The sequence below is a fragment of the Emydura macquarii genome, unplaced genomic scaffold, assembly GCF_026122565.2.
Source record: "Emydura macquarii macquarii isolate MOO-44397 ecotype Brisbane River unplaced genomic scaffold, CSIRO-AGI_Emac_v2 contig_2452, whole genome shotgun sequence".
NCBI classification, from domain to species: Eukaryota; Metazoa; Chordata; order Testudines; family Chelidae; genus Emydura; species Emydura macquarii.
This window is the reverse complement of record NW_027132589.1, coordinates 2514792-2542031: the sequence shown is the minus strand read 5'-3', so window position 1 is coordinate 2542031 and position 27240 is coordinate 2514792. Positions and strand designations below refer to the sequence as shown.

General features: G+C 45.2%; 1 protein-coding gene across 1 annotated transcript in view; it reads left to right on the top strand.

The window, feature by feature from the left end:
- The first annotated feature begins 6299 nt into the window (after window positions 1-6299).
- Window positions 6300-27240, top strand: part of FAM217A (family with sequence similarity 217 member A) — a 32834-nt gene continuing 11893 nt past the window's right edge. Inside the window, exons 1-8 of the mRNA XM_067562579.1 lie at window positions 6300-6394; window positions 7069-7264; window positions 7753-7782; window positions 13418-13732; window positions 15143-15227; window positions 15318-15343; window positions 17126-17197; window positions 17317-17396. Coding sequence (XP_067418680.1) covers window positions 6300-6394; window positions 7069-7264; window positions 7753-7782; window positions 13418-13732; window positions 15143-15227; window positions 15318-15343; window positions 17126-17197; window positions 17317-17396 — 899 coding nt within the window. The remainder of the gene's footprint in view (window positions 6395-7068; window positions 7265-7752; window positions 7783-13417; window positions 13733-15142; window positions 15228-15317; window positions 15344-17125; window positions 17198-17316; window positions 17397-27240) is intronic.

Here is a 27240-nt window from a genome sequence, read left to right as displayed (position 1 = left end):
CAGCTGCCGCATGGAGAGTAAGTGTGAGGGGGGTGGCGGGTGAGTGCAGGGGCAGAGGGCAGCGGAGCCTGGGTAAGTGCAAGGGGGTCGGCGGGTAAATATGGGGGCGGCAGAGCCTGGCCAGAGCCAGGTGCCATGCAGTGGGTAAGTGTGGGGGGGCGGCAGGTGAGTGTGGGGGCATGGGGCGGTGGAGCCTGGGTAAGTGTAGGGTGGGGGTCAACGAGTAGGTGCAGGGGGGTCAGCGGTTAAGTGTAGGGGCAGCAGAGCCTGACCAGAGCTGGGGGGCAGCGGAGCCCAGCCAAAGCCAGGTGCTTTAAGAACTGTTTGGAATTCTGTCCTAACATAATAGTATCAGTCCTGTTGTGATGTAAATTATGTATTTTAGACACACTAAGAAAATGTGTTAATTTTAGGGCACTATGACTTTTATTGCAACTGTGGTAACATCAGATAGAGTGAAAACCATGAAGGGGCACATCAAGTGAAACCTTGAGACCATAGGGGTACAGTTTCTAAAAAAGACTGAAAACCCCGGGTTAGTAGAACTGCATCATTCAGAGGTGTGGATTATTACCCCTGGGGCAACATAGTTATACGAATGTAAGTTTACAGTGTAGACCTGGACTTCTTCCCATTCTGAAGAGCCCGATCAAGTGAGAAACATAAACATTGATTTGCTTTATATTTAGGGTTGTTTATCTAACAAAGTACAGTAGAACCTCAGAGTTACAAAAACCCTCACTCTGAACAAAACGTTATAGTTCTTTCACAAATTTACAACTGACTATTGACAATGCCACTTTGAAATTTTACTATGCAGAAGAAAGCTACTTTTAACAATCTTAATTTAAATGAAACAAGCACTGAAACAGTTTCCTTACCTTGTTAAATCTTTTTTTTTTTAAGTTTCCCTTTTTTTTTAGTAGTTTAATACAGTACTGTATTGTATTTGCTTTTTTTTTCTCTCTCTCTCTGCTGCTGCCTGATTACATACTTCCAGTTACGAATGAGGTGTGTGGCTGACAGGTCAGTTTGTGACTGTGGTGTTCGTAACTCTGAGGTTCTCCTGTAACTGTGGAGTGGAGCTAAGAAGTGGGAACATTTAATGGCTTAAGGACTGATAGTGGGATATTGGAATCTTTTCACTGAACATTTTGGTCTCTCTCACTGACCTTAAAAAATAATGTGTTTAGTAAGCATGAGAACACAGCTAGCTCTGTAGTACTCAAAGATGACTATTACAACCTATGAAAGCATAACAATTTTAAAATGCGTGCATGTTCAACAGATAGCCCAGCCAATATAGAATCATAGAGTTGGAAGAGACCTCAGGAGGTCATCTAGTCCAACTCCCTGCTCAAAGCAGGACTAACCTCAGCTAAATAATCCCAGAGAGGGTTTTGTCAAGCCGCAGCTTAAAAACCTCTAAAGATGGAGATTCCACCACCTCTCTAGGTAACCCATTCCAGTGCTTCACCACCCTCCTAGTGAAAAACTTTTTTCTAATGTCCAACCTAGATCTCCCCGACTGCAATTTGAGACCGTTGCTCCTTGTTCTGTCATCTGCCACCAATGAGAACAGCCTAGCTCCATCCTCCCTGGAACCCCCTTTCAGGTAGTTAATGGCTGCTACCAAATCCCCCCTCATTCTTCTCTTCTGTAGACTAAACAAGCCTAGTTCCTTCAGCCTCTCCTCATAAGTCTTGTGCTCCAGCCCCCTAATCATTTTTGTTGCCTTCCGCTGTACTCTCTCCAACTTGTCCACATCTTTTTTGTAGTGGGGGCCCAAATCTGGACACAATACTCCAAATGCGGCCTCACCAATGCCAAATAGAGGGGAATAATCACTTCCCGTGATCTGCTGGCAATGCTCCTACTAATGCAGCCCAATATGCTATTGGCCTTCTTGGCAACCAGGGCACACTGCTGACTCATATCCAGCTTCTTATCCACTGTTACCCCCAGGTCCTTTTCTGCAGAACTGCTGCCTAGCTCGTCGGTCCCCAGTCCGTAGCTATACATGGGATTCTTCCATCCAAAGTGCAGGACTCTGCACTTGCCTTGTTGAACCTCATCAGATTTCTTTAGGCCCAATCCTCCAGTTTGTTTAGGTCCTTCTGTATCCTATCCCTACCTTCCAGGGTATCTACCACTCCCCCTAGCTTAGTGTCATCTGCAAACTTGCTGAGGGTGCAATCTATCCCATCCTCTAGATCATTAAAGAAGATGTTAAACAAAACCGGCCCCAGGACCGACCCCTAGGGCACTCCGCTTGTGACCTGCTGCCAGCTAGACATGGAGCCATTGATCACTACTAGTTGAGCCCTATGCTCTAGCCAGTTCTCTATCCATTTTATAGTCCATTCATCCAACCCATACTTCTTTAACTTGCTGATAAGAATACTGTGAGAGACCATATTGAAAGCTTTGCTAAAGTCAAGTTATATTAAGTCCACCGCTTTCCCCACATCCACAGAGCCAGTCACCTCTTCATAGAAAGCAAACAGGTTGATCAGGCATGACTTTCCCTTGGTGAATCCATGTTGACTGTTCCTGATCACCTTCCTTTCTTCAAGTGCCTTAAAATGGATTCCTTGAGGACCTGCTCCATGATTTTTCCATGGATTGAGGTGAGGCTGACCAGTCTGTAGTTCCCTGGATCCTCTTTCCTCCCTTTCTTGAAGATGGGCACTATATTTGCTTTTTTCCAGTCATCAGGGACTTCCCCCAATTGCCACGAGCTTTCAAAGATAATTGCCAATGGCTCTGAAATCACATCAGTCAACTCCCTCAGCACCCTCGGGTGCATTGCATCTGGCCCCATGGATTTGTGTATGTCCAATCTTTCTAAATAGTCTTGGACCTGTTCCTTCAGCACTGTTCCTTCCCATTCTGTGCCGCCCAGTGCAGTAGTCTGGGAGCTGACCTTGTCTGTGAAGACAGAGGTAAAAAAGGCATTGAGTACCTCAGCTTTCTCCACATCCTCTGTCACAGGTTGCCTCCCATTCTGTAAGGGGCCTACATTTTCCCTAATCTTCCTCTTGTTGGCAACATACCTGTAGAAACCCTTCTTGTTCCCCTTCACGTCCCTTGCTAGCTGCAACTCCAATTGTGCTCTGGCCTTCCTGATTTCATTCCTACATGTTCGAGCAGCATTTTTATACTCCTCCCTAGTCATCTGATCAAGCTTCCACTTCTTGTAAACTTCTTTTTTGTGTTTAAGTTCACCAAAGACTTCTTTGTTAAGCCAAGCTGGACACCTACCATATTTGCTATTCTTTCCGCACATCGGGATGGTTTGTTCCTGTGCCCTCAATAAGGTTTCTTTAAAATACAGCCAGCGCTCTTGGATTCCTTTCCCCCCTCATATTAGCCTCCCAGGGGATCCTGCCCATCAGCTCCCTGAGGGAGTCAAAGTCTGCTTTTCTGAAGTCCAGGGTCCGTATCCTGCTGTTCTCCTTTCTTCCTTTTGTCAGGATCCTGAACTCGACCATCTCATGGTCACTGCTGCCTAGGTTGCCACCCACTTCTACTTCTCCTACCAAATCTTCCGTTTGTGAGCAGCAGGTCAAGAGAAGCATGGCCCCTAGTTGGTTGCTCCAGCACTTGCACCAGGAAGTTGTCCGCAATACTATCCAAAAACTTCCTGGATTGTTTGTGCTCTGCTGTATTGCTCTTCCAGCAGATGTCAAGATGATTGAAATCCCCCATGAGAATCAGGTCTTGTGAACTGGAAACTTTCCCTAGTTGACTGAAGAAAGCCTCATCTACCTCATCCTCCTGGTCAAGTAGTCTGTAACAGACACCCACCACAACATCACCCTTATTGTTCTTGCTTCTAAGCTTAACCCAGAAACTCTCAACTGGCTTATCTCCAGTTTCTTACTGGAGCTCAGAGCAATGATAGAGCTCTCTTACATACAATGCAACTCCTTCACCCTTTTGCCCCTGTCTGTCCTTCCTGAACAGTTTATACCCATCCATGACAGTGCTCCAGTGGTGTGAGTTACTCCACAAGTCTCAGTTAGTGCAATCATGTCATAGTTTCTTGACTGTGCCAGGACTTCCAATTCCTCCTGCTTGTTTCCCAGGCTTCTTGCATTTGTGTATCGGCACTTGAGATAACTAGCCAATTGCCCTACTTTCTCAATATGAATCAGGAGGCCTCCCCTGCTGCATCCTCCTCCTTCTGCTTCCTTGTGGTGTCCCACTTCCCCCCCTTACCTTTGGGCTTAGGTCTCCATCCCCCATCAAACCTAGTTTAAAGCCCTCCTCACTAGGTTAGCCAGCCTGTCCGCAAAGATACTCTTCCCTCTCTTCGTTAGGTGAATCCCGTCTCTTCCTAATAATCCTTCTTCCTGGAACAACATCCTATGATTGAAGAATCCAAAGCCTTCTCTCCAACACCACCTGTGTAACCACACATTTACTTCCGCAATACAACAGTCCCTACCTGGGCCTTTTCCTTCAACAGGGAGGATGGATGAGAACACCACTTGCACTTCAAACTCCTTTATCCTTCTTCCCAAAGCCACATAGTCCGCAGTGATCCACTCAAGATTGTTCTTGGCAGTGACATTGGTGCCCACGTGGAGAAGTATGGCTTGCCCATAATCTAAAAATAATGTAGACAATAATATATTCTTTAGGTGTCCATTTACCTATTTAGTGTAAATTCAGTCTGAACACTGTGTAGTATCAGTGTAGTGTAACATTGTTGCAATTCACATATTAATTCAAACCCTAAACTGTAAATCCTCAGACCTTTTAATTGGGTCATAATGTCTTGGTGATTGATGACACAGTAAAGTTCTGAAGAACAGAGTTCTGATAAACTTGTACTTATAAAAAGTATTCAGCAGAACATTGTGAGATTATTCGACTGGAAACATGATTTATAATTTGCTATGTTGTCACAAATGTTCAGATTCAGCTTTCATGTTATCAGTGACCAATTTTATATCATACTTTCAGAGTCGTAAGTTGGTTTGTTACTGATACCTTTAGGATGTTAAAGTGCTGTTTTAAATGAACATTTATTCCCTCCCTCTCCCTGCTAACAACAATGAACTGTAAACTGAACTGCTACATATTTTGTTCCTGTGATTTGATGGCAATATTCCATGTAGTTAAACTTAAGGTATATCATTAAATAAATTGATCCCATAGCATAGTTCCTGTCACATTTTCTCTGCTTTTCTAGTCAGGCTCCTGATAGATATCACTTTTTGTACTAAAGGCAACTGTTGTATTCTCTCTAAACACTGTACATTCCATTTATCCTGCTGCTTCTTATAAAATAGTTGGGTCTCAGCCACAAAGATTTTCAGCAATGTGCAAAGACAGAGGATGATCTCAAGAATATTTGATGATAGTGCTTGGAGAACAACATTTTATTCCAGGACAATAGAGTTGAATAGATTTCACTATGAGGAAGAGGATTCTAGACAGTGTTCTAGTGCCAATAAGCAATAGTTTCAATTGTGTTGAAACTATAGGCTTTAAAATAAAGCATAAAATATTCTTGACTAAAAAAAGTAGAGCTTGATATTAGCAAATATCTGAAGGATAGGGACTACATTTACATGGAGCGTAGTAGGGATTTTAATAGAATTTCAGATATAACCATATGAAAAGGCAAGGGAATTTGTAAGGAGCAACACTACAGATACAAAGCTAGTTGAGTAGAAGAATGCAGATAAGTAGTAAACGGAAACAAATAGACATGGAGAAAGGTAACAAACAATGTTTTCCAGTACTTGGTGTTGGGACTAATTGTATTTACTATTTACATAATTCTCTTGGAACAAGAACAAATTGCATAGTATTGAAATTCACTAGAAGAAGAAACAGTGGACACAGATGAGAGAAGTACACATCTGCAAGAGGTTCTGAAGATTTAGTTGTGTTGGGGTTTTGTGCAGAAACATGTTTAGTCTCAGCTAAGCACCCACACCCGCTTCATTTATCACTCATCCAGAAAAAAAAAAAAGGGTGGAGGAATTGAGAGTAGGCATGTTGCATCACAAAACAAAACAAATTTTTGAGCAGATTATAAAGGAGTAAAAACCCGGCAGTTAGTAAAAGAGAAATTTATTCTCAACATTCTCTATCATCATGTTTCCACCAATAAATACTATTACAATATAGGAGAATCCCAGTTTCCCCACTGTCTAAAACAGGGGTGTCAAACATCCGGCCCGCGGGCTGGATACGGCCCGTCAACCTTTTTGGTCCGGCCGTTGGGCTGCCGCAACATCTTGCAGCGTTGTACTCTCTGGTGGTAGTGGTAGGGTACAATGCTGCGAGATTTCATGACAGCACGCAACGCCACCAGAGAGTACAACGCCGCAAGATCTTGCAGTGGCACGCTGCTGCCAGAGAGTACAATGCTGTGAGTCACACACTGCCACGAGATCTGTGTACTCTGGCACAGCACATGGAGACACAGCACTCCAAAAGGCAGGAGAGGGGCAGTGCGGTCTTGGGGCATTGCACAGTACTATAATTCTTAATCATTGATCGATTCTTTTAATCGTAAAATAGTAGTAGTTATAGAAGTGACTTTACTGCAGTTTGTATATCACTGATATCTAGCAAATAAAATATAATACTACATAAAAATGGTTGTGCCTAGTATTTCGATTTATGGTACGTATGGCCCACTTGAAGTACATTTAATTCAAATCTGGCCCGCCGTAGCAAATAAGTTTGACACCCCTCGTCTAAAAGAATAAGCACAACCACTAGAAATGGTTTAACTTCTTCTGAAACTGGTTGCAACTCCAAACACTTCATTTTTTACCAGTGCCATCCACACAAATTGTACCCCAAAACACTTTGTGAAGAATGTAGAAAACAGTAATAGAATTACAATAAAAAGTAATATCTGTGGCAGAGAGACGAGACCTAGGCAAAGGAAGAAAATATGTTTTAAATGAAATGTGAAGTTAGATTTGGTATAAATTGCTAGATAGACCTACAGTTTAGTCAATGAAGACAACTGTTACTTACCTTACAGTAAATGGTGTTCTTCTAGATGTTTTGTCCACGTGGATCCTATTATAGGTGCGAGTATACTCCTTCCGCACAAGATGGGCTATTGCATATCATTGCACTTCCCACTCAAGGGAACCCAAATTTCATGCAGTTTCTTCACCAGTACAGAATCCCAAGACTAATGGACTTTGCATTAGTATGGAAGAAGGGTGGCTTGTGGGATCTGTGTGGACAAAATATCTTGAAGAACCACTGTTACTGTAAAGTAAGTAACTGTTCTTTCTTTGAGAATTTGTCCATATGGATCCAACTCTAGGTGATTGGCTAGCATTTGTCTCCCTTATGAGGTGAGTGCCAGGAATCTTACTTAAATAAGGACTGTAGGACTACCCTGCCAAATTGCGTGTCAGGTGTAGAGTATACCACAAGACAATAATGATTGGTAAAGGTATGTATCAAGCTCCAAGTAGGTGCCCTACAGATTTCAAATCTAGAAATGCTCCTCAAACAAGCTAAGAAGTCTGTCTGAGGTCTAGAAGTGTGATTTGGTCTGAGAAGAAGCTAATTTATTTAATTCATGAGATCCTGATTAAGTTTGACAGTCACTTTGAGAGTCTCAGAGTCAAAATATCCTGCCCTCTAGACAAGTCTCCAAAAGCTACAGTCTCTGTGATTTGCAGAAAGATTCTATCCTATGGAGATAACAGGAGAGAGCTCTCAATACATAATGTGTTTGGAGTTTTGTTTCTGCAGGAGATGATGGAGGACCTAGGAAAAATACTGGTAAGTGTATGTATATATGTATGTACTGGTTCAAATGAAAGTCTGAAACTACTTTGAGTAAAACTTTTGCATGGGGTAAAAGAGTAGCTTTGTTCTTGTAAAAAGAAGTCCTGCCATTAATGCATGACTCTTTCTCCCACCAAGCAGATGTAATAGCCACCAAGAATTCTATTAAAATGGCAAAAGTGGTATAAAATACATGATGACACAAGCTTAAATATCAAAGATAGAAATACTACATTTAAGTCCTAGGGAGGTGGAATTTCCTTAACTGGTGGAAACACACAAACCAGAAATTTAGTCCCAGTCCAGGTGTGAAATACTGTGTGACCCTGAATGGGAGGGTGAAATTGCTGCAAAATGAACCTTACTGGAGCTGACTGAAAGGCCGGAGTGTTTCAGGGATAACAAATAATCCGGAGTGACAGGAATTGAAGTCTAAAAGGATTGAAAATTATGTTAAGCAGCCCATACTGCTTTGTGTGGAAAAAAAAATGTTTCTACTTGGCTTTATATGTAAACCTCAACAAAACATCCCTGCTATGAATTGGAATGCCCTGCACTGTAGCAGAACAACATCTGTCTACCAAACTTAGACAGCTGTCCCATGCTATTAGATGTAAAAATAATAGGTCCAGATGTAGAATAAGACCTTGGCTCTACAAAATATTGTCTAGAAAAACTGGGAGTGCATGATACTGGACACTTAGTGATCAGTGTGAATACCAGTGAGACACGGTACGTCCGATTTGCAGATCAATAAGGTTTAATGTGCAAGGTTTTCTATAGATATACTAGTTAAATACAAAACCTAAAATTAACTACAATATATCATACTAACTAAGCCTGAAGAGCTAAGTAGTTACTCAGAAGGCTGTATACAGGAATGGCTTTCTTCAGGGGCCCCACCAAGGAGTCAGTGGATCCTCTGATTTGACCGGCAGCACCTCCCACGGAGTCAGGTGTTGATGGAGCGTGCCCCTTTGTCTAAGTAGTGACTTCTTATACCCTTCCTTAAACAACTTTCACCTAATTATCTCTCTACTCATTATCATATATACTAATTACCTACACTGGGTTTTCAACCTTAACTACATTCCATTCTCACCTTAATAATTGGGGTCATCAAAACAACATCTGGTGATAGGAGGGGCGGTGTAAAAATATGCTCCTTGGCAATGAAACAGTGTATCCCCAGACGTTTAACAAGGGTAGGCCTGTAGGACAGTGGTCAAGCAACTCAAATTGTACTGGGCCTCCAACAGTGCAAAGATGGACAAACTTCTAGATGCAACAGCTTCAAGTACCAAAACCGGTGCACCACACTTGTGCTATCAGAATTAATTTGGCCTTGCTCTGTCTTATTTTTCCGAGGACTCTGGGAACTAGTGGAATCAGAAGGAAGATTAATAGATTTGTGTTCCACCAAATCAGAATTCATCCAAAGGGAGCCTGGGTGCATTCCTTCTCGGGAGCAAAAAAGTCTGTGGTGGAAACTTCACACAAATTTTTATAACTGTGGGGACTGAATCTTTCAGGGTTCATTTGTGCATGGAAGAGCACTTCCTGCTGACTGGGACCGCTAAATTATTCTGAATCCCAATCAAGTGCAGAGCTATCAAACTGACGCTGTTGAACTCACCACATCCATAGATGAATAGTCTCTAGATTTACATAATGAATCACTGCAGTATTGTGTATGTCTGCAGGATTTGGATGGTGGTCTCTTGATGAGAAGTAAAAATGCTTTGCAAGACAAAGTAATGACCCTGACTTCTAATATATTTATATGTAACTGAGATTATGTTGGGAACCACCATCCCTGCATCTGTCTGAAGATAGAGCAGGTATGCTTCCCAGCCTTGTCAAGAGGCATTTGTTACAAGAGTCTTTATGGATGACGGCAATGTAAACATCAGACCTTGCCAAACATTTTGCAGATCCTTCCACCACAGCAAAGATGATAGAATCCTGGGGTAAAAAATTGTACATTCATCCTGTGTCTGCTTAGCTGATAGACCCATGTTAACCAACCCTGAAGAGGACAGAGATGAAGTCTGGCATGCAGCATCACATAAATGCAAAAGACTATATAACCCAATAAACTGAGATGGATGGGTTTTTTGAGTGTAAAGACCTAATATGAGATGACGTATGATGCATAATCTGTTGTGAGAAAGGTAAGCTTGCTGATCTTGAGCTAAGACGTGTTCCTATGAACTCTATTGACAGAACAGAAGTGAGAGCAGACTTGACTGATTCAGAGGCCTACCAAGGAGACTAGATGGAGAACCACCTACACAGTCTTGGTGATGAGCTGTGGCCTCGTCCCCATAATCAACCAGTGATTGAGGTAAGGATAGATGTGAAGACTTTGTCTTCGCAAATGCATCACTACCATCAATAGGCACTTGGTAAACACCCTCTGTGCCACAGAAAGACCAAATGGTAGCACTCTGAACTGGTAATGAATGTCTTTCACCATGAAATGTACTTCCTGTGGGATGGATAGAGGGAGATAGGGAAGTATGCATCCTGCAAGTTGAGAGTCATGAACCAATCCAGGGGATCTAGGGAGGAGAATGTAGAGGCTAGGATGATCATCCTGAACTGAAGACTATGGGTGAACTTCTTGAGTCACCTGAGGTCCAGTATGGGATGCGACTCTCTTTTCCTCTTCAGAACAAGGCAATAACAGAATAAAATCCTCTGCCCCAAAACTCAGAGACCACCTTTTCTTATGCACTCACATGTAGAGGAGAGTCTTGCTTTTGCTGTTGCAGGCTCTCATGAGAGGTGTCCCTGAGAATGGACAAGGTTGGGAAGTGAGAAGTGGGCTAGGACTGGAACTGAACTGAATAACCCTTCTAGATAACTTTGAGGACCCAGAAGTCTCCAGTTCATATAGACAAAAAGAAAGAAAGGTGTTTGCCAGATGGAAAGAGGAGGGGTTACAGATTCTTGTAAATTAGTACAGGACTCTTGACTGTGGCAACAAACTTGACTTCAAGCCAGATGTTAGATGCCAAACTGCTCTTCCTCTGATAATGACATCTTTTCTTAGAGGATTCTGAGAACTTCTTGTGGTAAAAGTATGATAAAGGTGATCTCTGTCTTTTAGAAAAAGATTGAGACCTAATCTGCTTACTCCTTTGGGCTGGAGGGCACAGGTCTATGGATGAAAATATCACTCTAGAACCTTTCAATTAGTGAAGTTCCTCATTGGTCTTTGAATTAAAAAGGTCCTCAATTGTAGACTGGACCCCTTTTGGAATGCCTGATGATTGCAGCCATAATATCCTTTGCAAGGTGACAGAAATGGCCATTAATCTTGTCTCTGTCAAATGCATCCACTGCTGCCTGTAGAGCCATCTCGACAATCAGCTGACCTAAGTAAATGGAGTTTAACTCTACCCTGGAGTCCTGAGAAAGTTTTGCCATAAACTGGGAGATAGTCATATTTGGCTAGCAAAGCATAGTAACTAATAATCTGAAAGCTAGACCAGGAAAAGACCTTTTCCTGAATTGGTGCATTTTTTTCAGGTTTTACCCCTTAGTGTTGACTTAGGCTAATTGTGTTGCTTAGCTTTCTCATTAACAGCAGCCACAAAGAGCTTGGAACAGGAGAAGTATAAAAATACTCAAAATCTTTTGGAAGGACTAAGTACAGATGCTCTTTTCTTTTGGGAGATATATGAGATGGAGGCTGGGTCTGCCATGGATCCCTGACTGGTTCAAGGAGACCTTTGTGTATGGGTATTGCCAATTGACCTTGAGTGACAGGGTGTAAGGTATCAAACAATTTGTTACTATTCTTGTACAACTTCCAAAGGAATTTTTAAGGTGTCAGCCATCCTTTTTATGAGATCATGAAAAACCTTAAAATGGTCCATCATAGATAAGTTGATCACTTCATCCAACAAAGAAGACATCACTTTGGACTTCCTGTCCCAAATCAGGAGGGTCATTCTGCCAAGATGGCTGCACTGATCTTAAAGGCCTCACAGGAGGACATGACCTATTCCTGGACAAAGGGACTCTCAAAGAATATGCAGCAGAGTAGTCAAATTGAGAATTCCAAGTAAGGCCAGGACTGCATACCATAATAAGAATTATGAAGTTAAGGTGGAGGAATCCATGGAACTTGTAATCTGCCAGAACAGCATCTCCTGCAATGAGAGGAAGAATGCCCTCACATCCCTTTCTCTGGGACTTCTTCATGAATTGACCCAAGAGAGGAGGAGGCAATCCTTGGAGAAGGACTTCTGCTATAGCTTAAAGATGAAGACTCAGAAGAATAGAATAGATCTTCTCTAAAGGATGTACTGATTGCTGCAGAGTCTGAGGAAGTTGAGGGGAGTGGTTCAGAGATGGATATCTGTGCTGAAGATGATGGATGTAGAGAAATCTTCATATCATTACCCTAGGCTTTAGTATCAAGGGAGGAAGCTACTCATAATGGTGAGACATCCAGATGAGGAGATTCTGGTTCTGGCATAGCTATTAAGTTCCCAGATATAGTAAAGGTAGCTAAAGCAGAACCTAACTGCACCAAATTGGCATTAATGATGGAAGCAGTACCAAGTAAGTTGGTACTGGAGTGGAATTCAATGGAGAAATAGGTGAAGAACAGAGAAAGGAAGGCTGTTCCAGCTGGTCAAAGCAGCAGAGATGACTCTTCATCTGGAAGAGTGGAGATTGTGTAAAGAAATGGAATGCGAAGTTGGTGCTTGATGAGCAGGATGGGGAGCAGAAGAAAATCTAGCGAAAGTCCCAGGAGGCCACATACGAACCAGATCAAAACAAATAGGGACCCAGTTGAGATATCTGAGAAGAGGTTATGCAGTAGCTCTTCTTTGTATGAGTAAAAATCAGCTACTAGCATTTTATATATATGTTGCAGTCAGGAGAACTGGAACCTGGAGAGGACACAGACAAGGGAACTGTAATATCCAAGAGAGGAGGAGATGAAGACCTAGGCTGAGGCAGAGACAGGAAAACATGCAGACATGAGAAGAGGAGTATTGCAGGTGAAGGATGATGTGAAGGAGGGAAATACTGCAGCTGGTGAGGAGACATGAAAATAGCAAAAGAAGGAGCGCAGACCCTGAATGTGATGGATGGAGTTGAAAAGGAGCAAGACTGAAGAGGATTTTTGAGGGAGGGAAAAAGGGGATGCAGAGAAGGAAGGGGGGGGGGGGAGGGGAAACTGCTGCTGTCTTGCCCACTGCTACCTAAGATTTCAAATGTAGTCCAAGGAAACCCAGTTATCCCCATATTTGGGCTTGGGGGCCTGGGCATGTTTGGGCAGCAGCTCAGCACAAACAGGCTCCAGCTTGCTGGGGGCCCACAGGGGCTGCCCCGACCTGAAGAGTAAAAACATAAAACTAAGCGGGGGTCGCAGGGCGCGGGCCTGAAACGGCTCTAAACTCTTCCCGAAGAGGGGAAACTGCAGGCGGGAGGGCGCCAGACTCCGTCTCCCTCCACAGAGGACTGAGCTGAGGGAGGCAGGAGGAGGGAGTAGAAGGGCGTCTCCCCCCCCCCGCCGCGAGTTCCACGCGTCCCTGGGGCCGGGGCGGCGGCTAGGCCCCGGCCCGTTCCCATAGTGACCCCCTGTGACGCGGCCGGGACCCAGCAGCGCTCGGAGGCCGAAGTGGAGGCGGCGGCGGCGGCGGCGTCAGATGCATCAGGCCGGGAGCCCGGCCGGCGGCGCCTTCCATTTCCGAGGGTAGGTGGGGCGAGGTGGGGCGGTCCCGGCCACCCCCTCCCGGCCGCGCTCACTCGCCCCGGCGCCCAGCTGCTGCCCCCCCCTGACGCCTCTGCGCCCTCTCCTCTCTCCCCCCCCCCCCGGTTTGGCAGGAGGAGCCGGCGCTGCCGCGCTGTGGACAGAGGGGACTTCGCAGGCGGCATCTATGGCACCAGCCTCCCGCTCGCCAGCGTCTCCCGCCAGGTACCGGCTGGATGATGAGACCTCGGGGCGGCTCCGGCTCGGCTCCGGCCCCTCCCCGGCGCTGCCGGAGCAGAGCGGAGCCTTTGCTCCCTGCTGCGCTTGGCCTGGCTGCCTTAGGGCGCGGCTCAAGGCCGGGGGGAAGCAGCTGGTTGGTGTCTTTTTAAATACAACTTAAAACACTCCTCCCCGGGCCCAAGACATCGGTCATGGCCGGAGCCACGTGCTGGGAAGGACACCGGGCTTGTGGCGCCAATTTTCCTACTTGCAGTCTCCCTTTCCATGGTCTGAGTTAGTGCTAGTGATCCCCTTCTTCACATCGCAGCCTTGCTGCTTGGCCTCCAGCTCCTGATTCTGCTGGGGGACCAGCTTGTTGACCACCACTACAGATTAAACCAGGCACCTGCTACTAAACGGAAAGCGTGAGACACTATGCATTGCACTACAATGGGTCCCAACCTTTTTGGCATGAGGGCCACAAATACCATATTTACAACCCCGGAGGGCCACCAGTCTATCAACTCATAAAAATGTATTGACATATACATCGAATACTACAAATCACTACATATTTAAAGTAAATATTCTTGTGCTCATTCTTACATTCACTATTTTACACTTACAAATTACTCACAATATGTCACACACAAATAAAGCACTAATATAAATGAGTGACTGTCACTACACACTGAAGCACTGGCAGTTAAGTGATAAACCAGAAGGCACTGATTTTTAGAGTCCTGCCCCTCCTCAAACATGGTAGGACCTGGCTGCTCTGCCTGCCGCCCCCACCCCTCACTGTAGCCAGACAGGAGTTCAGTGGGGAGGCTGCCTCCTTGCTGATCTCCTGGTCCTGTCCCTCTGGCTGCAGCAGGAAAACTACATGCGTCCTTTAGCCCCCTGATCTCCACCAGGGTCCCTAGGCAGTGGCTTCCTTCTGCAGCAAGGGGGACAAGAAATCAGTGCTCCCCTACCTCTGGCTCCAGCAGGGATCCCAGTGCCTAGGAACCCAGGCAGAGTGTTTTGCCTGCTCCTTGCTACAGCCATCAAAGATCTACTTTTCATCAGTAGATCTCACAGAACTTTACAAAGGAGATCAATATCATCTCCATTTTATATATGGGGATGATAGAAGGGAAGTGACTTTCCAAAGGTTACCCAGCAAGCCAAGTGGCAGTAACATACCATTACTTCATATAATTTTCTGTCCCACAGCAAGCCAAGTGGCAGTAACATACCATTACTTCATATAATTTTCTGTCCCACAATTTTTTCTGGTTAACATCTCTCTCCAATTTTCACTTCCTCGCTCCAGCTCATAAAGTTATTAAGCCTAAATGTAAATAGTCATAGTTACTATATATTTTTGGTTTCTGTGTTTTTGCACTTACTAAAACTCAAATATTGTTACAGAACGTACAGACCACTGATTTGGAACAAGATGTCCATTCTCCTGAAAATAAATGTTGTCTCTTGGGAAATGAGACTGATACAGGAGGTAAGGAATCTCAGCCATTCACAATTCTGTATGGATAAAATTTTTGTAGAGGACTTCTGTAAGCACAAACCAATTGTTGGTCTTTTACAGGTGTTCTTTCAAGCAAGATGCAAAAGGTAAGAGTGGAATAAATATCAGTCTTTGGACAATAAATGAAATCAAATTTATCTGGAAAGTAACTTACTTTCAAAAGTAACTATGTTTTGGATCTAAAGGTTTGTTTTTAAAATGCATCAAACAAATTAGACAATTATGTTGAAAAGGACTAAACCACTATTGTACTTCTTATAAAGCCATACATGAAATTAAGGCTACTGCTAGGAACAATTTGTTTCTTTTAAAATAATTTTCAAATAAAGATATGGATAGGCGACTGCATTTTTTAACGACTTCCTTATAGGAATTGGCCAGTAACTTATTCATATTCAGAGTTTTCTTTGAGTTATAGTTGCCCTCTTTGATTTGCATAAGGTCAAACTTTAAGATGTACTTATTGTTGTAAAAAGTGAAAACTCATTTCAGTGCAGTTTAGGCCTCTCTAACTAGGAAGACTGTTTTGATTGCAAAAACTTGACAAAATATAGATTTTGTGCAAATATAACAATCTGTGCTACCTTTGTTACATGTTTGTAACTTCTATTCAAGAGGAGTTACATATATGCAGGTGAGAATAGATCCTATGTATTGTTGAACATGATTTTCTTTTCCTTTAAATAAAATTATGAAATATGCATCTGGTGGCTGTTCAGCAGCCTATGTGAAATTAGTTTGGCAAGTGCCTATGTTGCGTGCGCATGCTCTCAATTAAACACTTTAACACTTACACACACACACACAAAATCATAATTAGCAACTATAATGGCAGCGAGGATAGTTGTAGCAAACCTGGAAGGCTCTGGGAAGCATTCCAGTTGGGGCCCTTAATACAGAAAAAGGGAAAATTGCTATTGTCAGATTCTGTTACTTTGTTCTGAATCAGAACAATAAGTCAGTGTTTCCCTCAGAATTCTGCAGAATTCAACAGTCAGGCTCGGGGAGTGACTTGTTCAGTCTGAATAAAGGCCTCCCTATCTTTTCGTCTGTCCCAGTCTAACAGAAAGCAACAGGACCCTCTCTGCCTTTTCTTTCATCTCCATCTTGGGGCCAGGTTCACAGATTCTGGGCTGGGACATCATCTCTGTACCTTCAACCTGACCTATAGTGGAATGAGGCTCTCAGTAGAAAGTTGACTAACTCATTCATTCTCATTGCTTGAGTTCAACAGCACTGTTGACTTATTGACCGAGGAGGGTAGCCTGAAGCATCTAAAACAGGCTTGAAGAGTTACAGCTCCGTAGGCCATGTTTATCACAGTAGGAATCTTTCTACTTCTCCAGGTGCACATATTGCTGCTCCTCCTTATGCTCTAACAGTACATTCTAATAAACATTGAGCATTTATGACAAATCAGATTAGCCTGGGGACACAGCCAATCCACATTCTCTCTGTCTGCAGGTTTCACAACTTGTCTGAACTAGTATTCTTAACAGAGAGGTCAAAAACTGAATGAGCATGGAGACTACTAATATGGAATAATATTAGCCCTGCCACCTATAGAGAAGTGATTCCGTCTGGACAATGTTGCTGTGTAGAGAAGCCCTGCCCATATGCTGTACTTGGTCTGTGAGATTCCAGGTCCCTCAAGCCATCACTTTTCATGAGCACTACATTCTCACACAATGATTTAATTGTTTTATTAAAAACTAAATTCAGCCCTTAGTTACACACTTGGAACCCCACTGAAATGAATGGGGTTGCATAATTGTAACTGAGGACAAAAGATCCAAGATAAATAAGTGATCATGCCTGAACTGTGTCTTCACATGTACTAAATATTGTAGTTGCTCTTCTGTTTACAGGATGCTTATACAACTGCAGTGGAACAACTGGCAGATCTTAGGTTGTCAAAAAATAGGACCAGAAGAACAGAGGTGGGATTTGTTTGTCAAATAACTTTAATTATGCCATTTATTTTATTTTGTATTCTTGTATTGCTTATTCTAAAATACATCAATAGTATTTTTATAGATCTGCTTTCTGCTTATTGCAGCTCAGTCAAAATAATAGCAAGGAAGGGGTATTTCATTCCTGGAGATATACACATGATCAAAGCAATACTACTGTGAACAGGTAAAAAAAAAAAAGTTTTATTCTTAACACCTAAATCCAATTAAACTGAACAGTTTTGTTAAAAGGTGTCGAATGAATTTGAACAAGCAAGAGAACTGAACCCATGATATGCATTTAACACTCTGTGAATTTATATATACTGATGGGTAATTGTCAGTTTATATATTTTCTAACACAATAGAGTTTAAAGGGGTTTAGTAAATTAATGCATAAGTATTTTAATTAAAAGTGAGGTAACCCAGAGTTATGAAATCTGATGTTCTGATAAATTCCTTTAATCTCTTCCGGAGCACAACTGTTCTGCAATATTGTTAAACCCAAAGGATGTTTGTTTGTCATTTTGGTGTGCAATTAATTAAGGCTTTGTGTACACTACAAGTATAAGTCAACCTATGTTAGGTTGACTTACAGCCACTGTATTAATGATTGCAGTGGCTGCTGTCCACACTACCTTGGGTCGGTGGTGTGCATCCTCACCAGGAGCATTTCCACTGACCTAAAAGGGGCAGTGTGGGGAGTTGAGAGTTCCCTGCCAGGAGCCTGGCTATTCCATGGGCTCCTGGCCTCCCGGTGGATTGCTCCCCTTGATCCTCATTGCCTGCTGGGAGCCGAGAGAAGCCTTCTGGGGCTTCTCCCCTCTCTGTTCCCTGCTGGGAGTCGGGAGAGGCCTCCTGGGGCTTCTCCCCTCTCCATTTCCCACTGGGAGTCAGGGGAAGCCGCCCAGAGCTTCTCACCCTACTCCCACCTGGGAGCTCTACAGGAACACGGGGGACAGCTGGGCTCTAACCTCCCTACTTCCGTGTTAATTTCATGGTTCCAATGGAGCTGTGAAATTTATAAGAATGACAGCCAACAGCCGATGTAAGAGAAACAGTGTCTGCACTGACACTGTGTCGCCCTAACTACACCGACATAAGCTCTACACCTCTCATTGAGGTTGTTGTATTATGGTGGCATAGCAGGGGAAGTATATCAGTGAAAGGAGCATTTCACTATGTACACCTCCACTGTTTTGTTGACAAAAGCTGACTTTTGTCAACAAAACTCTCTAGTGTAGACCAGCCCTAAATTTTTTTCCCCCAATAAATCCTTCATACACTCTGTCAGTCTTCAGTTTTCACTGTTAATGGAATAGCATCAAACATATATAGCAGTGGTTCAGCCTTTTTCATACTGGAACCCTCCCTTCCCAGCTAGCTGAGGTCCTCTCATTCTTCTCTTTTAGCATAAGGGAAGAGCAGAGTGTTTGTAGCACCTCAAAGCTATTTGTGACTCTCAACCTTGAGAGCCTCTCAGGACCTTACAGGTCTGTCTTTGCATGTGTATCAAATATTCTAAGGTATGGAAGGGCTCAGGAAAATTTTATGCTTTTTAACAGCTTCTATTTGAGCATTGAATGGTTCAAGTATGATGTTCACAAATTTTGTCTTTGATGTTATTCTGAGAGGTACCATTAATAAACTGATGGTGCCCAGCAGGTAAGTTACAGGTTGCAATGCACCCACAGGATTACAAACACTGTTCTGAACTCACTCTATACCAACCATGTTTAATCCATTATATTATATAAGATCTAGTACATTTTTTTATCCATTAGATATCTGTTCAAATGCCTTAATCTAAAATACTAGCTATAAAGCTAATGTAATCAATCATTCAGATATTATGAAATATACATATAATTTATCTGTACATGTGGGGTTCCATTGAACTTTTAATTGTTAAATCATGCAAATTCTTGTGGCCATTTCAATTAATTATAAAAAGTATGTAAATTCTACAAGAATCTATTCTAATAAAACAGACAATTCTTCTTCAAATAGTGTCCCTGTGGGTGCTCCACTTCATGTGTGCATGCACCCCATGCACCTTCGATTGGAGATTTTAGGTAGCAGTGCCCATTTGGCCCATGCATGTGCTGCTCTACTCTGTCTTGTGTTCTGCACTGTGACTATATAGAGTTGTGCTGGCAAACCACCCTCAGTTCCTTCTCAACTGCTTTGCCTAAGATGGAGCCTCAGCAGTGTCAGAGTTGAGCTTAGTTCAACTGCAGTTTTTCTCATAGTTTTACTTAGCTTAGTTATTGTTAGTAGTAGTTAAAAAAATTGTTGTAAACTTTCAGTATTTCCGCAGGGAACATGAGATTGCTGGGTGGATATGCCCAGCTCTCCCAGTTTAAAACATTGCCTTTTTTGTGGTGGGAGGCTATCCTGGTGAGTGACAGGCAGTCCAGGTATGTCCGTTACACTTTGGGGATGGGGGGGAGGTTGATTCCCCAAGGCAATTTTTGCTTGGCCTTAAACTTGAGAGCCAGAAAGAAGTGGGAAATTAAATTGTGCCTTCATCATAAAAAGAGCTCCCTCTGTCCGGCTTTTTATTCAGACCAGGGACCACCTGCCCTCCCCATACTCCAGTCTCCTGGGCAAGCTGACTGCCTCAACCACTTCGGCACAATACTCCCCTAGAGTTTCTAAGAGGAAGACTCAAGAATCCTCTCAAAAAGACCTTAGGAAAGGAACTTAGGTTCCTCAGATAGGAAGTTTATCTCTTGGGTGCCCCCACCTATACAATATGGATCCGCCTCATTGACCATACTGGTATCCATGAGCAGCATCACCAACAATTCTCTAGGGCCCCAAGCATCAACACATTGTCATGACAAGGGCAGACAATCCTCCCATCCTCTCTCTCAAAAAGGCCTGATCCACAAGAAGAGACCTTATAGGAACAGGAGACGGGTGAACAAGGAGGTCATCCTGCCAGCCAATGTCTCTTCTTCATCCCCGATGAAGCAGTCATGCCTGCCCCACCATCCTTGGCTGATAACTTCAAACTGTTCAAGGACTTTGTTGATAGGATGGCAGACTCCTTACAAATTTCACTTGAAGAAGTTAAGGAGTCACCACATAAACTGTTTGATATTCTGCATACAGCATCATCTGCTTGAATTGCACTACCTATTAATGAAGCTCTTCTTTATCCTGCAAAAGTAATCTGGCATACCCATGCAACAATCACCCATCTGTAAAGAGCTGATAGGAAATACGTTCCATTTAAAGGTTCCGAGGTTTTATTTTCTTAACCCTCTCCCAACTCCCTAGTTGTCGAAGATGTATATGAATGTGGAAGCTAGCACCATGATAAATCAACATCATATAACAAAGATCAGAAGCTTCTTTGTTTATTTGGTCGCAAATCAGATTTGTTTACAATTGCTAACTATCAGGCGTTGATGATTGAAATATAATCACATCAATTACTCACAGTTCAATTCTTGGCAGTCATTACATATGCTGGATGCTGCCGGCACAGCTACTCGTTCTATTTCTATGGTGGTGGTCATCAGAAGGGCCTCCTGGCTTCAGCTCTTAGGATTTCCAAGAGAGGTCCAGAATACAGTCAAAGACCTACCCTTCAGCGGCTTAAAATTGTGGAGAAGGCAGATGAGTCTCTGCACACATTAAAAGATTCCAGGACCATTTTGTGGTCTCTGGGAACTTACACACTTGAGCATAAAAGGAAATTTAGTAAATCCCAGAGAGCAAAGAGATCTTGTCCTGATCAATTCCCCAGCTCCAAGAGATCTGATTACTTCCTACAAGACAGACAGAGGTTCCAGAAATAGAAATTGTCTGCTATACAGGCATTGACCTTGCAACCCTCATATTCGAAACATCAATTTTGATGGGGTGGTCGAGGTTCTGAGTTACCTTCCCCCTTCTCCTTACCAGCAGCAACAGTCCGCATGCCTTCTTCCTCACTTCATGGACTGCCTTTATCACTTCCGACAAGCTTGGGAGTATATCACTACAGACAAGTGGTTTGTGGAGATCATATCAGCAGGATGCTTCATCCACTTTACTTCTCCCTCCCTCCCATCCCTCTTCAGGGACCACTCTTGTAAGCACCTTCTAAAGCAGGAAATAGATTCCCTTCTGAACTTAGGTGCTACAGAACCAGTTCCTGTACAACCTATAGGAAAGGGGTTTTATTCCAAGTACCTCCTGGTTCTGAAAAAGCATGGCAGGTGGAGACCTATTCTAGATCTAAAGTCAAAGGTTCATGAAGATACAGAAGGTGAAATCGGTAGCACTTGCAGCAACACCACCATCATTGGAACTAGGGGATTCATTCTTGGCCCTCAACCTACAAGGGGCATATTTCCATATAGTGATTCATCTTTTTCACAGAAGTTTCTTGTGTTTCATTCTAGTCAAAAGCCACTTTCAATACAGAGTGCTTCCATTTGGTCTCTCTTCTTCCAGAGTGTTTTTGAAGGTTCTGTCAGTGGTAATGGCTTAACTTAGCAGAGAAGGAATCCTAATATTCCCATATCTTGATGATTGGCTGCTAAAGGGACACTCCTAGAGTGAGGCCTCAGTGGCCACTCAGAGGCCAAGAACTATTTCTCAGCTGGGTACTGCAATTAAAAATTCATAAGTCCATGTTGGCCCCAGTGCAAAGATTTGAGTTCATAGGAGCTTGCTTCAATGCAGTGTAGCAGCCAAAACTTACCTCCCAATGCCCAGGTTTATAACCCTATCAAATTTAATCACTACAGTCCAAATCAGCTCCCAGACATCAGTCAAGAACTGTATCCAGTTGTTGGGGCATATGGCAGCTGGGACTTTTGTGATAAACTACATGAGGTTGCATGTGCATTGCCTCCATGGGTGGCTCAGAACTGGTTATTTGCCAAGAAAACACAGCTTGAATAAACTACTCTGCGTTCCTACGTCGTGAAGAAGTCCCTCAACTGGTGGAAAAATCTGCAAAACATTTGCACAGGTGTCCTCTTTGCCCAACCGTCTCCAACAATAGTAATAACAGATGCATCCCTATTGGGATGAGGAGCACATCTCAACACTCACACTGCTCAAGACATCTCACGGGAGCACTCTATATGTGAACTTGCTGGAACTCTGCGTGGTCAGGAATGCACGTCTCCATTTTATGCCATTGATTGGGGCAAATATGTGAAGATCATGACAGACTATGTCATGTATGTTTCATATCAGTTGTCAAGGAGGAGTGAGGTCACCTTCCCTCTGCACCAAAGAAATGAGACTCTGGAATTGGTGCATATGAAATCATATGAACATCTCAGCAGCTTATCTTCCAGGCATTCAAAACATCATCGCAGATACTCTCAGTAGACATTTTTCTGAGGGTCACAAGTGGGCGATAGCTCCCAACATTGAAATATGCAGTGAAGTATAATTGGGAGTCCTCCAGATAGACCTGTTTGCTATGGCCAGAAACAAGAGGTGCCCCTGGTTCTGTTCGAGAAGTGGACTGGGTCATGACTCCTTGGGAGATGCCTTTCTCCTTCATTGGACATTGGGTCTGTTGTATACATTTCCTCCAACTCCTCTGATATTCAAGGTGCTTATCAAGATAAGAAAGGACAAGGACAGAGTTACTCTGGTGGTTCTGATGGGGCCAAGACAGATGTCGTTTACTTTCCTCATCCAGTTGGGTGCTTGTCAACTGATCACCATCCAGACCCTCCCTCATCATCTCTTTCAGGAAACCAGTCAAATTCTTTACTTAACCTCAGGGTTCTTCATCTCAAATCATGGATGATCGATGGTTTGCACTGTTAGAAACAACCTGTTCTGAGGAAGTAGGAAGAGTATTGTTACTTAGTCAGAAGCAGTCTACCCATAATACTTACCTACAAAAGTGGATGAGATTCAGCCACTGGTGTGACCTAAAACCTTTTGCTTGTTTCTTCTTCATTGTCAGATATACTAGATTACACCCTAGAACTGAAAAAGTCAGGGTTGTCGTTGAGTTCCATTAGGGTACTTTTGGCAGCCATTATAGCCTTCCATTTCCTGATGATGGTGAGGTTTCTCAAGGGGTTGATGAATCTTTTTCCACAAGTCAAATGCCCTACCTCAGTTTAGGACCTCAACTTAGTGCTTAAACCTCCCTTTGAGCCAGTAGTGACTTGTTCCCTTCTTTATCTATGAAAATGGTCTTCTTGATAGCCATTACTTCTGCTGAAAGTTGGGGAGATAGTTGCTAGTAGCAATATTTCCAATGGCTGGAGATGGGACACTACATGGGGAGGACTCTGAGTTACAACAGTGAATTCTTTCCCAGTTGTCTGGTTCGTGGATCTTTCTGACATGCTCACTGATCACCATATTTGGGGTTGGGAAGGAATTTTCCCCAGGCTAGATTGGCAGAGACCTTGGAGGTATTTTGCCTTCCTCTGCAGCATGGGGTATGGGTCACTTACTGGTTTGAACTAGAGTTAAATGGTGGATTCTTTGCAACTTGAAGTCTTTAAATCACAATTTGAAGATTTCAGTAACTCAGCCAGAGGTAAGAGGTCTATTCCAGGAGTGGGTGGGTGAGGTTCTGTGGCCTGCAATGTACAGGAGCTTAGACTAGATGATCATGATGGTCCCTTCCGGTCTTAAAGTCTATGAGATAGGGACTCTGATGCCATACCCCCACCTTCAAAGTATTTTTCAAGGACAAGGTGACATTGTGACCACATCCCAAATTCTTATTGAAGTTGTCCTCTGATTTCCACATTAACCAGTCTATTTGTCTTCTTTCATAAACCACACTTGAATTAGGCGATGTGATATTACATACACTTTATGTCAGAAGGGCATTAGCCTTTTCTTCTTCGAGTGATTGCTCATGTCCATTCCACTATAAGTGAGTGCATGCCACCGTGACGGTTCCCGGAACATTTTTCCCCTTAGCAGATCCCGTAGGGCCGGCTCTGTTTCCCCCCGGAGTCCCGCACGCATGCCGCAATATATGAGGCACTGCCGGCCTTACGCCCCCTCAGTTCCTTCATTCCGCCCGTGACGGTTGCTGGAACTAACCTTGCTCTTCGCAAGTACCATTCCCCATTGTTTGAACTTTGTTCTTTTAATACCTTAGTTAGTTAAGTTGTTGTTAAGAGTGTTAGTTTAGATAAATTAAGAAGCCTCTGAGGGGCTTAGGGTGGCCTGACTATGCCCGGGTCACCTGGCTTTAAGCTGTGTGCCTCCTGCGAGAAGGCTTTCCCGCTCAGCGACCCCCACGACCGCTGCCTTAACTGCTTGGGGGAAGAGCACAGAGGAGAAAAATGTAAGATCTGCAGGGCTTTTAAACCAAGGACCCAAAAGAACTGAGAAATTCGGTTGAAAGCCCTGCTAATGGAGGCAGCGCTCGGCCTGGCCTCCAAGCCGCCCCGATCCACCTCGGTGCCGAGCGTGTCCTCAGTGAAGAGCGCACCCCTGGCACCGACATCGAATCGGCACCGAGAGGCATCCCCGGTGCCGAGGAAGAGGAAGCGACAGTGCATGGAGCGCGGACACTCCCCTGTGCCGCCGGTAAGGGCAGGGTCGAGTGCGGAGATGCACTGGCCATGGCCCGTTGAGTCCTCTCCGGTGCCTGCATCTCCGAGCAGGGAGCTTCCCTTGACTCCTGGGAGTGGGGGAGTGCCCCTGCCAATGCTGTTGACACCGGAGGCTTTTCAGGCGGCAAGAGACCTGCTGGTCTTGCCTACACCACCTCCGCCCCCCACTCCGCCGAGGGAGAAGGGGCTGGTGTCCTGGGGCAAACCCGCGTTGGGTCCCCCCGAAGGGCGGTGGAGACCCCCGGCAGGGGTGGAAAGGTCTTCTGCTGGACAGCCATCAGGGGTAGAGCGAGGACGCTCCCCTAACAGTCGCTCCAAGTCTACTTTGTCAAGCCGGTCCCCCCTTGGCACCGAAGTCGGTCCCCGACGCTGGAGGCAGCGCAGAGAAGGCGGCACCGCTCGAGGCCCACCGTGTGGCGCGGGGACAGTTCCAGTTCTCAATCCCCGGTACCGAGGAGGTCGCCCGCAATACCACAGCGCAGAACCCGGTCGCTGTCGGGAAGCCCGGCACCGAGGAGTTAGCCCGCACCGACACGGCGCAGAACCCGGTTGCCCTCAAGGGAACACAGAACTCAGTCACTGGAGTCTGGTTCAGCACTGCGAAGCTCCCAGTGGCACTGCTCCCGTTCTCCGAAGGGCAAATGGCACCGAAAGTCATCGGTGCCGAGATGGCGTTGGACGACATAGAGCTCTTCGAAGCATGCCTCCGCTTGCCAGCACCAATCGTGGAGACGGAGGCAGTCCTCATCATCCTCCACGTCAGAGGAGTTGAGAGGATGGTCCCCAGCACGAAGCGGCATCAAGGACCGGAGGAGGGCTTGGCACCATTGCTCCAGGGGCTCGGGATCCCGAAAGGGGGGCAGCCATTGGGACAGTCATAAGGCCAGCCGATGCCCCCACGAGACACCTCAGCCGGTGCTGCAGCCAGCCCTTGGTTTGCCTCAGGGTCAATGGCCGCAGCAATGGCCTTACTGGGGCCCATGGGGCATCCAGATGGGACCGGGGCCACAGTCCGTCCTACCATTGGGGGTTCAGTCTGCGCCTCCTGCACTGGACAAATCCCATAAAGACCATTCCTCAGATGAGGAATCGGACCCAAGGGAGGGACCCTCCATGGGTGCACCTGGTCGTCAGGGGGAGGAACAGCCACAGGTTGCACCGTGGCAGTCCTCCTCCTCCTCCCAAGGCGAGGCAGTCTCCAGGGACCACATGGCACCACTGAGAGATTTCAGGGCGCACCAGGAACTGCTTAAGAGGGTGGCCTCTAACTTACGGCTGGAGGTTAAAGAGAGGAGGACGAGGATACCTTCTTCAATGTGCTGGGGGCAGATGCCCCAGCAAGGGTGGCTCTCCCCGTCCATGACAGTGTCCTTAAAATTGCCAAGGCCCTGTGGCAAATCCTTGCCTTGGTCGCCCCTACATCGAAGGGGGCCAAGAAAAAGTATTATGTTCCGACTGAGGGATTCGAGTTTCTGTTCACCCACCCAGCCCCAGGAACCCTGGTAGTTGATGCGGCCAACCAGCAGGACAGACAAGGTCATCCGGGGTCCACTCCCAGAAACAAGGACAATAAGAAACCAGACTTGTTTGGGAGGAAGGTTTATTCAATGGCAGCCCTGCAGTTCAGGATTGCCAATCACCGGGCCCTACTGGGCGGGTACAGTTTTAACTTGTGGGACTCCCTCAGACAGTTTGCTGAGGCCCTGCCCCAAGACCAGGCTGCAGACTTCGCCACTGTCCTGGTCAAAGGAATCACAGTGGCTAGGGCGGCACTACAGACGTCCAGTGAGGCTGCAGACTCGGCGAGTAAGGCAATGGCCTCCGCCATCGCCATGAGGCGGTGCTCGTGGCTGCAGTCCTCGGGGCTGTTGCAGGAGGTGCAGCAGTCCATTCAGGACCTCCCCTTTGATGGGTTGGGCCTGGTTTCGGATCGGACTGATGTGAAGCTGAATGGTCTTACACGCCCCAGGCTTCCAGGCGGCAGTCACGGCCCTAGGCACAGCAGCAACCAAGGCCCCCGCCTAGGCCCTTCCAGCCCTACAGAGGCAGGGACAGAAATAGGGGGTTTAGAAGGTGAAATCAGCCCCCTAGCTTGTCCTCAGCCTCCCAGCAGGGGCCCCCCAAGGGGTCGGGCAATTGAAAAGGGCAATTTTGATGGTGCGCCCGAGGGTGGTGCCCCACCATCTCCCTGGATCCACCCCGCCCCTTCCTAGACAGATTAAGGCCCTTCTACACAGAATGGGCAAGCATCACGTCGGACTATTGGATCCTCGGAATAGTCCTTCAGGGCTACACCCTACAATTTACATCTCCCCCCTCCCCCCACAATCCCCTCTCCGTCCCTCTTCAGGGACCCCTCTCATGAGCAACTCCTCTTGCAGGAGGTGGACACCCTCCTTAACCTAGGAGCAGTGGAAATGGTCCCTCAAGGCAGAAGGGGGCAGGGGTTCTATTCGAGGTACTTCCTCATCC